At 43.0% G+C, this 11,400-nt stretch overlaps 2 protein-coding genes across 5 annotated transcripts; both read right to left on the bottom strand.

Moving 5' to 3' along the window:
* Positions 1 to 159: 159 nt before the first annotated feature.
* On the bottom strand, positions 160 to 6,952 carry LOC311498819 (uncharacterized protein). 4 transcript variants are annotated; one of them, XM_084559570.1, is made up of 5 exons: positions 6,753 to 6,952; positions 6,361 to 6,489; positions 3,075 to 3,290; positions 2,698 to 2,885; positions 160 to 2,555 (listed from the first exon to the last, which is right to left on the bottom strand). In XM_084559570.1, the coding sequence occupies exons 3-5, from the start codon at positions 3,247 to 3,249 to the stop codon at positions 1,521 to 1,523; spliced, it is 1,398 nt and encodes a 465-aa protein (XP_084415696.1). In that variant the 5' UTR covers positions 3,250 to 3,290; positions 6,361 to 6,489; positions 6,753 to 6,952; the 3' UTR covers positions 160 to 1,520. The 4 variants fall into 4 exon arrangements, with proteins under 4 accessions (XP_084415696.1, XP_084415694.1, XP_084415697.1 ...); XM_084559568.1 differs by having other exon boundaries at positions 3,075 to 3,257; XM_084559571.1 differs by having other exon boundaries at positions 160 to 2,552; positions 3,075 to 3,257.
* Positions 6,953 to 7,355: 403 nt separating this feature from the next.
* ccnp (cyclin P) lies at positions 7,356 to 11,157 on the bottom strand. The gene is made up of 9 exons (XM_084559231.1): positions 11,053 to 11,157; positions 10,038 to 10,163; positions 9,772 to 9,847; positions 9,335 to 9,504; positions 9,060 to 9,158; positions 8,654 to 8,809; positions 8,367 to 8,525; positions 8,096 to 8,274; positions 7,356 to 7,899 (listed from the first exon to the last, which is right to left on the bottom strand). Exons 1-9 carry the CDS (start codon positions 11,104 to 11,106, stop codon positions 7,731 to 7,733), a joined length of 1,188 nt encoding a protein of 395 aa, XP_084415357.1. The 5' UTR covers positions 11,107 to 11,157; the 3' UTR covers positions 7,356 to 7,730.
* Positions 11,158 to 11,400: the final 243 nt, after the last annotated feature.

Below are 11,400 nucleotides of genomic sequence, written 5' to 3'. Positions count from 1 at the left end.
AAAAGGATAGTTTAATTCCAGGTATGTGATATTTTAGTCACATTATACTCACCATTTGATTCCTACTTTGATCCAGAACTAAGCAAAAAAATATGATTCTATATTCTATACACAGAAAGGTTCGTCACCAATGAATTCAGTGTAAAGACTGGGAAGTATTTTCTTAACTCTCAGGAGCAGGAGGCAAATCCATACAAATACTTTTCACACCCATGGCAACCCTCATCAGTTGCCATGGCAGCAGCTGGAAAAACCCAAGGTTATATAAACTTATACAGAAAAACAACAATGTGAGGCTCAGTTTGAAAAGACAATATTTTATATTGCTTTATTTAAATAGCTTACAGTTATGAAAAATACACTGTATAAACAACTTTAAATGTCAGAAATATGTGCATTGCTGACAATGCTGCCTGTCAGACACAAGCACAAAGAAACAGGAAAAAAAAGTGAGCATATTGTATTATACTTAAAGAATATCACATTTTCAAACTCACAATGAAAGCTGAACTCCTTTTATGAAAAAAAAAAAAAATTACCAATAAACAACCCATTAGAGAAGTGAAACAGAAGACAAAAATATCATTAAAATGAAAGCAGCCAACAAGCTGCTGCATGAAAGAGTAATATGGTATTATTTTGAAGATGATGTGCTGAATTCATACGTTTGCCGTGCTGATTTCAATGAAAAACATCGGGATAATTTGTGATGTGATCTGATAATGAAAAAAATAACAAGTGAAAAAGAGTTTTAAGGCTTTGTTGAAAAGCACTTGGATAGAAATACTTGCAGGAGTCCAGTGTAGTGCAGTTTGTCATGCTGCAGAGGGATTTTCTCTGCAACAGTAAGCATTAAGTTGTGACTCAGGTGGAATTGTTTTTTTTTTTTTTGTAAGTGCCATTTTCTGGGAGGCTGTTGATTATTTTAAGGCACATTTGTTGTTTATCACCCTGTTTGGACTGCTCTTTCAGCTGATACCAGTCGCAGGAAACCATTGTCCCAACATTTATCTACCGGAAGATGGATTTATTCATCTTATCCCTGAATGTGGCTGGCCCGACGCGGCAGCGTAACAGAACTGATAATATATACTGTAGCTTTCAACACTGTATCATGTGTCACCTGTGCGTAAGCCAATCCCCCTGCCCTCTGGGGAAACACATTTTATTTTCACATAATCTTGCAAGTGGCTCGACAAGCCAAGATCCTCCGCTTATCTGTGTGGTTCCATAAGGCCCGCAGTGGTAACATAAGATGGTGCCTCTGGATTGAATTGCACTTCACTGCATTAATTAGGAATCAGCATTCAAATCTCTAACAAAAGTATGACATGTACATTAAGCAGTACTAAGAGTCTTTGCTGGATTTTCTGTAACCTCCGGAGGCATTTTGCACAACCCTTAAAAACACTAGATTTAAATTATCATTAAAACCACACATAATATCCACAACTACCCACTGACTGCCCACTGGGTAGTCATGACTACTTGCTTACCCTTTAAAGGCACTGCAGATTGTGCTAACCAGTAGAACTGTCAGGAGACATAAAGGTGACTTTATCTGAGGGTTTACAGCCGCTCTCAAGCTTCCTGCCTTGCACTGAGTGAGACTGCTGTGGTACAGCACAGTCCTGATCTGGTGCAGTGGTGAGAAGGCAAGATGGCACTTCTGAGGTCTCACCAGCTTGCGCCCGGTTGGCATCACATGTGGAAATACTCTCTGGTTGATTGGCAGAATATGGATGAGACGGGATTTGGAAATTTTGCAGGATTTTGAGGTCGGGGTAGTTGCCTGAATCAGCCATGGCTCGATGTAGATGTTCCCAGGACGTGATACCATCCAAGCTGCGGCTGGGGCCGTTGGCCGCCTCGCACAGCAGCTCTGTGTGTTGGCGCAGCTGGGAGATGTCCCGCTCCGTAGAGTTGCTTTGGCGCAGCAGCTCCTTTGTACGCAATGTAATGTCCAATAGACCTGATTGTCGGAGGATTTCCACTGTGTTGAGGAAACGGCGGTGACGAGTACTACTAGTGGTGTTTTTGCTAAGTCCTTTAGTGGTGAGGAAGGAGGAAGTGCTATGAAGACTGGAGACAGATGGGGATCCCTGGCTCATGGAAGCAGAAGTGGGACTGAAGGAGGCGACACTATCTCTGGTTGAAGAGGAACATGACAGGTCAGAGAGTGAGACGGTCAGCTTAGGTAGTTTATGAAGATGCTGCTCTGGTGGACCTCTGGTTACAGGGGTGTCATCATTTTTTTGTCCAGTGCACGACCGCTTGCTGAGATTCTGGGCTTCATGGTTCACTGAAGCTTTATCAGATGGCTTCTTGCTGGGATGTGGTGCAATGCGGGGGTAAGATTTAAGAATGGGTAGGTAGGTATCATTTTTCTTCCCTGTGATGTTAGAATTCCGGGAGGAGGGCTTGTGGAGCTGGAGGTTGGTCGACAACAAGCTAGGCTGCTGTAAAAGTATCATATGTGTAGAACCAGAATGGTTGATTTCCCTGATACCATTTCTCCAGAGGAGTTGACTTCTTTTCTGGACCATGCCTGGCTGCTGGGACAAAGAGGAAGACAATACAGTGAGATAACAAATACCCAAAGAGCAGTATTGGTGACACGCTGTACATTTCTTGGTAACATCTTATTCCATACCTTTGTTTTTATATGAAAAACACAAGTAATGTTCTCTGCCTCACCATGTCTTTGATGACGTAGATGGGCGGTTGGTCATGCCCTGCAGGCAAAAAGGCAGAATTCCCAAGATCCCTTTGGCCAACACCTTGGTTTTGGCCTTGTTGTGAAGTTCCTGCATGTTCGCTGGGTTTGGACTGGCTCTTTTTGCTCAGCTGGTCCTCTACATCTGTATGGTGCCAGTCCGAACCATCTGCATTGAAGATTGAAGAGATATAACTGAGAAATACTGGCAAAGGAAGAAACTGACGGATAGATGTGTTTCATATGTTCATATACTGGGATACACAGGAATATGTGAGTGCATGGAAAGAGTCACAGATGATAAAACTTGGATTTGTTAAACATTTGTTATATGGTTTAGACATTCACTTCGACTCACCAGAATAACCCGAGTCCTTTTCTGAGCTGCAGCGGGAGCCCCTTCCGCCAGAATTGTCTGCGTCTCTAGTGTCACGTATTGCCAGCAGAGTTGTGCTGTTGCTCTTATCTTTAGCATTCTTGCTGGATGCAGCACAAGGACTGCGCTCGCTCAAGCAAGGCTGTTCCTTCGGCATGCTGGACTCTAGCAAGAAGATACATGATATTTAGACTGCATCTGAATGTGGGGGGAAAAGAATGTCAGATGTGAGTTAGCCTTGAGACGAACTAGTGACCTGCCCAGGTTGTACACGATCCTGCATAGAATAATATGAATGCTGGAAAAAGAAACAGCTCCTTTTGACTTTAATTATACTTTCATGTAGCAATGAAGTACTTATTAACACGCATTTTTTTTTAATTCATGACATTTGTTATGCAATTTAATTGTCTTACACAATATCAATAACTACAGAGACAAATAGATGTTTTTCACCGACATGCCATCTGCAGCAGCACACAATAACCTTTAAAAACTATGGGTTGTAAATGTTACATAAAAGAAGTGTTACATAATGTACTCTCTACTCTATATGACTACTATTGGACAGCATGTAATTACACTGCATTGTTTGAACCCTTTTCGGTTCATGCAGCTCTTTGCACGAACACTTTCAAAACATTTTACTGGTGCGACCTGTGCTTTTTTCCACAGGAGCAGATATTTACAGCGGCCTTTAGGGTTGTAACCATTGCAGCTTGTGCACAGTGAAATCATGCACATACAATCTACTAACACCTCACACAAAACAAAAGAAATGTCTTAACTTTTAGGGGCATAAGCCAGTGAGTTAACAGCGAGTTCTTGTTGACTGTCCAGAGATTGTATTATACAGACATTTAAAGGTGAAGGTTAAGTTACAGTCTGAACATTAATAAATACATTTTCTTTAAGCACATGACAATCTGAAGCAGGATAAGCTCAAATAAGCCAAATGGTATCTTCCCCACTAGTTAAACAGAGCTAAATAAACAGCCGTGCTGCATGGGCTCTATTAAATTCACAGAGATAGCTGACCGGTTTTTCTATTTACACAAATAAAACAGTCATTCAAGGTAAGCCAGGACATACATTATATGTGGAAAAACTGCTTAAGTATTCTCCCCTTCTCTCACATGCCTGAGAATCTAACTGAATGTCAGAGCATTTAAAACAAATGAACGTTACTAGGCGTGGCAATGTGTGTATATATGTATATGTTACAATGTGATGGGGTTGAAGAGGATTAAATGCACATTTGTCAACTTGGCATGTGTTAACCTAATAGGACCCATTTGTGCTACAAGCCCTTTGCCTATAAAGTGTAGTCCTCAGTTTCTAAAAGTGTCACAAACAATTGATAAAGAGACAATTTGGCTGTTATTCATAATCGCCTTTTTTGTGGCAACCATGAGGAAGCAACAATGCCTACAGAAAGTAGATACTTCCTTGGACGTTTTGCCTTTTATTGCTTTTATAAATTGAATTATGGCGAATAAATTTTGGCTTTACTCTCAAAGTGAAAACAAATTTCTAAAAAAGAATGTCATTAACAAATATATAATGTAAACTATGTGATTGCATACGTATTTGTCCCTTTTAAAGTGACTGAACTAATTCAACAGAGGTCCAGCCATTTGGTGCTAGTAGACTCAAAATCAGTGAAATAGAAATCACGTGACTGCAGTGAATGTGTCTTAAGCGGCTGCGGTATGAAGACACCAGTTTCTGGAAGGTCCAGTCACCGGATAATCTTCAGTGCTGGCTACAATTACACCATGAAGACAAAAGAACACTCAAAGCAATTCAGAGAAAAGGTTATATGGAAAGTCCACACAGCACATCACCACTAACACTGCATCCCCACCTTGAAGCATGTGATCGCAGAATCAAGAATTTGTGGCGGGACGTAAAGAAGGGCTGTTCACACCCGATCCTCATGCAACTTGACAGCTTTGCAAAAAAGAATGGAGGAAAACTGCAGTGCCCAGATGCGCTAGCCTGACTCAGACTCTAGTCTAGTGCTATAGTTAGGCCAAACATGCTTCTTGTAAGTACTGACTAGAAGGAGTGAATAACTATGCAGTCCCTCATTTTACATTATGTTTTTAATTAACATTAATTTGTAGAAATACGTTTTCACTTTGACAGCTGTTTTTGTATAGTTTGTACATTTTATTTTGCCTAATTACACCGATCAGGCATAACATTATGACTAACATTGTGTAGGTCTCCCTTGTGCCTCACCAGAAAATGGACATGGACAGGGTGTCCTGTGGTGTCTGGCAACAGAATATTGTTAGTGGGGGGCCTTTCAGTCCTATGGGTTGAAGGGAGGGGCTTCTGTGGATCATCCCACAGATACTTGATCAGTTTGGGATCTAGTGAATTTAGAGGCCAGGTCAACACCTTGTGCTGTTCTCCATGTTTTTTTGTTTTTTTTGTTTTTTTTTGTTGACAGTTTTTGTGTGTGTGTCTGTGTCAGGCTGCATCCTGCTAGGGATGGCTGCTGCCATCAAGGAGTGTCATTGCTATGGGGTGGGGGTGCCTGATCTGGTCTAGGTGGGTGGTACATTTCTAAGTAACATCTACATGAATGCCAGGTCCAAAAGTTTTCCAGCAGAACACTGTATTGTCACAACATGGGGGGAGGGGGGCACAGTATACTGGTATCTGCAGGTGAAATGTAAAAACAGGAAAAGATGGAAAATTGTCAACTAGTCCACCATATAATGACTATGACATTACTCACTCAGTTCATTGTCTTTTAGAGGCTTTGGGACACAAAGACTCAAGGACCAACAACACAGCCTTGCTTTTGAGATTCACCATCACCTCGGAAGATTTTCAAACGCTTTATTTTGCTTAGTCGATCGAGCTCAGGCCGTGCTTGTGATATTTTCGGAGGCAGCGGTTCCGTGAAGGCACCACATCTCTGCGCTTAACAGCAGCACACTCCCCCCCCCCCCCCCCTGTTATGTAACACTCAACTCTGAGTCCTGCCCTCTCTTACATACACTTCCTCTCACACTGGTCGAAAACACACACACACACACACACACACACACTAAAAAGATCTACAATAATCACTATGGTCGCAATTTAACTACTATTGTGAGCTCTTTACACGCCAACATCCATGTGGAAGACGAAAAAAAGTTACAAAAGACTGCAAGGGTGAATTAAAAGTATCGAGTTTTGGCAATGTCACTTATTTTTTAAAGCCCGAAGATTTATCAGCGTTCCTGTCTATGATGGAAAAACTTACCTTCAAATGAAGAACAGCCATTTACATCCACTTAACGTGTGTTTCGTCCCTTCTGCTCCGTCTCAGGGCGCCGAGAAACACCAAGGACAACCAGTGGTGCCATGTTGGAAGTGATATCTGTCGTTGTTACTGCAAAAAAATACAACATTTATATGCTTTTTCTTTGTCAAAAACGCCGTGTGATAAGGCTACAGTGAAGACGGGCTGAGGTTTGGCAATGTCTGTCAATGTTGTCAAATTACGGCGCATTTCCGGTTGCCTTCAAAATAAAACGCACAGCCAAACAAATGATACTGAATACAATTTTTATATATGTATAACACTGAGTAGTATAGTAACATTCGGCATAATTCAAAGGCATTGTCTTGATTTTGATGTCGTTCAGTACTTACCTAGGGGTTTATCGAAAATTGCCACGCGTTTGTTTTGAAACTGCTACAGCTACTTCTAGCTAGCTTGACGCTTCTATTTGACGTGACAAAAAAAAGTGAGAAAAATATAGAGAGCCGACGCCTTATGTAGTTGGTTCCTGTCTGCTGGAACAAGACAGAAGATCACCTGTGCCACAAATAAACATACAACGGCAAGGTACTGCCTGCGTAACCTTAAATGAACCCTGGGCCGCCTGTTGGACCACCTACCAGACAATAAAACGGATCTCTCTGCGAGTCGAGCGCTCATTGGTCCATGAGACAACTAGAATAGCCAATCGGATATTAGTGCACGTGTTTCGGCGAGGCCAGCGGTGCTGTGAGGAAACCAGAGTGGAAAAAAACAAGCTGTAGACACGTTTGGATAAAGTCACAGATAAACTTGCACAGAAATACCGTGCATACGGACGAAAGCACAGGAACCCGATTTGTGGCGGTTAGACGATACCACGCAGCAGCAGATCAGATACGTTGCATGACACTTGTGCTGAAATCTGTTTTCACAGGCATTCAGTCTGCTGGACTTGCAGCAATTACATTTGTGCAAAAATAAACATCCCAACCTCACTCTGCAGCAGACACTTTATTTTTACATTAAAACTTCCTCAAATAGGTTGATAGACAGCCCACATCCTCCACAATGACAAGACAAGGACACATCAGTACAATTCAAATATTTTCTAAACCGGCTGCAAGATAAGATCATAAAACGGGTGTGCCACAAAGCTGGCAAAATCATAGTGTATGCAATTGTCCACCAAAGTCGTGCATGAAATCTCTCATGCCTCTCCCTCATATTCATCAACAGGATCAGGATCCACAGCCAAGAACGCTTTGGTTAGAAGCTTGGACCACAGAATAATGTCGTCCTCAAGGGATACTGGTCTGGTATCGACACCTTGATGCTAAGGCGTGTCATCAAAGTTCCTTTGAGGTATGTCAAGTGCATCCACCCAGCAGACCGGAGGCGTTCTTCAGACCAGGGTGTCTGCTCACATGCATGGTCTCTGGGGAGGAGAATTTAATAAAAGTAGCACAGGTCTCTCGGGCGTGGGCCTTGGCAGCGGAACTGGCCAACATATGCATGATCCTCAGCAAAGTGGCTTCACTGGAGTGAGCAAAAAATAAAAAAAAGTCAGATTCACAGGCAATATAAACACTGACCAAAAAAAAAAAAAAAACTTTGCATGGAATGGGTTGACTTATGCATTGTTAATAAAATGTTCTCACTAGCCCAAGCTTAATAACATGTGATACAAGTCGGATGGATAAGAGAAGAGCATCTAATGAGTGAAGCTGCATACCTGCCGACATGAATGCTGGAGGCCAGACACCAGGCAGCCTCCCCTTCTGAGGTCGGAGGCTCCTGTAGGACTTGGCGGGCCAAGCAGAGGGCCGCTCCAGCCAGCTGTACGGGTGGAAACACCACACACTGGCCTTCCAGGAGAGACAGCTCCAGCAGATAACGAGCCATCCACACCACCTAGTGGAACAAATTGCAGGGGGGAACAACACTTTAGGCCCGCTGATGAGAATAGAAAAAATAAAATAAACTGGACAAGCATGTAGACCTACCATAGCACTGCAACGAGCAATAGAAGCAAAAAGGAGGAGGAAATGCAGAGGGGGACAGAAGGACAGCTCAAACTTGAGCCCACAGAGGACTTTGCGCTCCATTCGCAGCAGCTGGTGCTTCGTGTATGTGTGGTCCATCAAGTTGCAGAGGCCAGATACCTGGAGTAAGTACCACAAGAAGGAAACATTCCAGGGTGGGGAATAAAAAAATAAATCATTTTGCACTAAAGATAGTTTTGCATCCAACCATAAAGCTGCACATTGTAGCTTCATAGCTGGCGGTGTACCTCAGGGAGGAGACACTCTTCCTTCTTTGCTGCAAGGAACAAGCAAACCATGCCGAGGAGTTGCAAGTTGGCCGTGGTAACCTTGATCTGTCGCAGGGAGCGGTTGAGAAGGTGTATGGATAGGTAGAGGGTCTCCTCTTGGAAATGCAGCAGCTCCTGGAAGGGAGTAAAGGCGCAGTCAACACCACACACACAAACCCGAGTCGAGGAGGCTCCACTCTCAGCTTGAGTTTAAAGGAATGTTTGACAATTTGCAGAGTATGCTTATACCACTTTTGGAGTTCAGTGGAGTAAAAAGATCAATCCTACTCTAACTGTAAGATACACGTGAGCCAAAGCCAGCTGCTGCTTTATTTAGGAACTGCAATGGTGCAAGAAAAAATAAAATAAATAAATGGAGACTCACATGAACTTGAATGATCCAGTCTACCAGGATGGCTCGAGTTGCATCAGTGAAATGCCGGGGGAGGTCAGTGTTGGGAAAGGAGTACCGTGTTTGAGTTCTCTACAGGGGGAAAACAGCAAAAACACTTTCCAGAGCAGCAGTGCAATAATAAGGGTTTGTGCCAGCCTTCAAAGTTTCCTCTTTGTTGGAGCCAATTTCTGCATACTGTGCAATGTGGAGACAACACTAACCCAAGATGTGGACCAGCTTAGTGACTAGTTTTCAACATGTCTCACCATCATGTCCAAGAACATGTCCCAGGCGTATGTGTGGTCCCAAATGAGGTCCAGTTTCTCTAATGCCATCTCTACTTCACAGCGCAGCAAGCTGGGAACCAGCGCCTGCAGGCTGTGAAGACCCTGCAGCCCAGGAGGGTAAAGAAGCACAGGCTGATCCACACACCCATCTGCCACAAAGGATGGAAAAGGAGGGCGAGATTAAATAAAATATACTTTGAGTGTTGTCGTCAACCGTCTTCCACATAATTGTGACATCATTTACAATGTGAGTGAGCACATCGTCATGGGCTGTGCATTTAGGTCTCTGGAGCCAAGAAATTAGTTTCCTAAAGCTGTTTTAAATGCATTATTGTTTATCAACTTAACAGTGATCATTTTATAAGAAATGTAGACGGTTATCTCAGGTCACTGGTGTTTGAAGAAAACTATAATACCAGGTGAGCATGTCCTAATGCTGTCATGGTATCCCATGATGATTCCATCGCTGGTTTGTGCCGATAGCCTTCTTTCCTGCAAACAAACAACGCCTCAGACGTCAAAATTCACCTGGAAGTGGTACTGTTGGGATCATGAAAAAAGAAAATATACCCTCATCTGTTAACGTAAATAAGCTGGAAAAGAGAGTTGAAAGAAGAACTGAGATAAGAAATACACCATAACAGGTTTCAGGCTTAGGTGAAGAGCAGGACAGAAGGCGTACCCATATGCGTTCTGGTTCCATTTTGACAGGGGCCATCCTGGACTCCACTACTTCTGCAGGCTGCCAGTGATCTATTGGCCCACAGGCATTAGCCCAAGTTCTTAACGGGGCTCGCCTCTCATCCGCCTGCAGGGACAACAGGACATCTTTGCACAAACACTCATGCGATTCTGGCCTTTTTATTACCCCAACGTGGGGAGAAAAAAAAAAAAGAAGCCCAGAGTTGGGATTGTCGGTGGTTACAGTTCAGTATCAAGTTCAAGTAATTTGCTCAAATAGTGGTTTACTTTTGGGCCCAACCAAGACTTTAATCTGGACCAGAGTTATCCGGATTTGGAAATCCTTATTTTTGCCAATCAGGATAAGGAAATCCATCTTACTTTTGGTAGTTTTAGGATTACTAAATCTGGTCTACCAGTGCTTCAAACAGACATTTCACACTAGCTTTTTTGGCTTTTGAAGATACAGACCAGTGGACAGTTAATATAAATGTTCCCTTCAACTTTTCCTAAATCACTCAAACCCCTCATCTCACCCATAACAAATAAGCATCTGCTTGTAGTCAAAGTCTTAATTTGTAGACCAGTATTGCCATCAGTGTTATCACAAATACACCAATACTAGTGAATAGGTTTCCAGATCCAAACTAATATTGGACTGCTGTGATCTGAGGAACTTAATCAGGAACTCCCCATCACATGGGATCATGGCAGGTGAATGCAATTACTTTCCTGTCGATACACACATGCACAAAGAAGGAGTTTTAGAGAAAATACTCCGTTAAGCAAAGCATTCATAAATGGTATAGCAGGTGAACATGACTTGAAGTGACGACTTTGTTCACTGCCCAACCACATTGCTCAATAAATTATCCCTACCATGAGTTTCAGAAAAAAAATAATAATTTAAATTTAAGGTAAGAAGCACCCGCAATACTGAATCATTTACAGCCCTTGATGTGCGACCTTGACTGGTTTAGACGTGGTCTGTGGGGCGAGCTGAGACAGACGCTCACCTTCTTGTGTAAGTCCAGCAGAGGCTTGGAGTCGCAGAACCCAGTCCTGGCCATGGTGACAGCCGGAGACAGAGTTCCCGTGCCGGGCCGCTGCAGCTACTTATCCACGGGGTTCGGCGGAGGCCTGGATCGGAGAGAAGCGCCATGCTGCCCGAAGTGCCGCTAATAAAGACAGGTGAGCCACGTTGATTGGAGTGGTGACGCCGGTGCCGGTAGAATGCTGGAACTTCCGGTCGACCCCCCCCCCCCCCCCCCCAAAAAAAACAAAACTAATAATAATAAAAATAAAATAAAATAATAAAATTAATAACAATAAACGGTTAATATCAGCAAAAAGCCCCAATTTAA

Source organism: Chelon labrosus (assembly GCF_963514085.1).
Source record: "Chelon labrosus genome assembly, chromosome: 13".
NCBI lineage: Eukaryota > Metazoa > Chordata > Actinopteri > Mugiliformes > Mugilidae > Chelon > Chelon labrosus.
The sequence above is the reverse complement of the archived record's forward strand: the minus strand, read 5'-3'. Positions and strand labels throughout refer to the sequence as shown.

Excerpts from the sequence above, each read along its gene's own strand:
- LOC311498819 (XM_084559570.1), bottom strand. The coding sequence starts at position 3,249 with ATGCCGAAGGAACAGCCTTGCTTGAGCGAGCGCAGTCCTTGTGCTGCA. Across the intron at positions 2,886-3,074 it reads AAAGGACTCGGGTTATTCTG|ATGGTTCGGACTGGCACCAT; the intron begins GTGAGTCGAAGT and ends TCTTCAATGCAG. Across the intron at positions 2,556-2,697 it reads TCTACGTCATCAAAGACATG|CAGCCAGGCATGGTCCAGAA; the intron begins GTGAGGCAGAGA and ends TCTTTGTCCCAG.
- ccnp (XM_084559231.1), bottom strand. The coding sequence starts at position 11,106 with ATGGCCAGGACTGGGTTCTGCGACTCCAAGCCTCTGCTGGACTTACAC. Across the intron at positions 9,505-9,771 it reads CATTAGGACATGCTCACCTG|ATGGGTGTGTGGATCAGCCT; the intron begins GTATTATAGTTT and ends CCTTTGTGGCAG. Across the intron at positions 8,810-9,059 it reads ACTGGATCATTCAAGTTCAT|GAGCTGCTGCATTTCCAAGA; the intron begins GTGAGTCTCCAT and ends ACTCCCTTCCAG.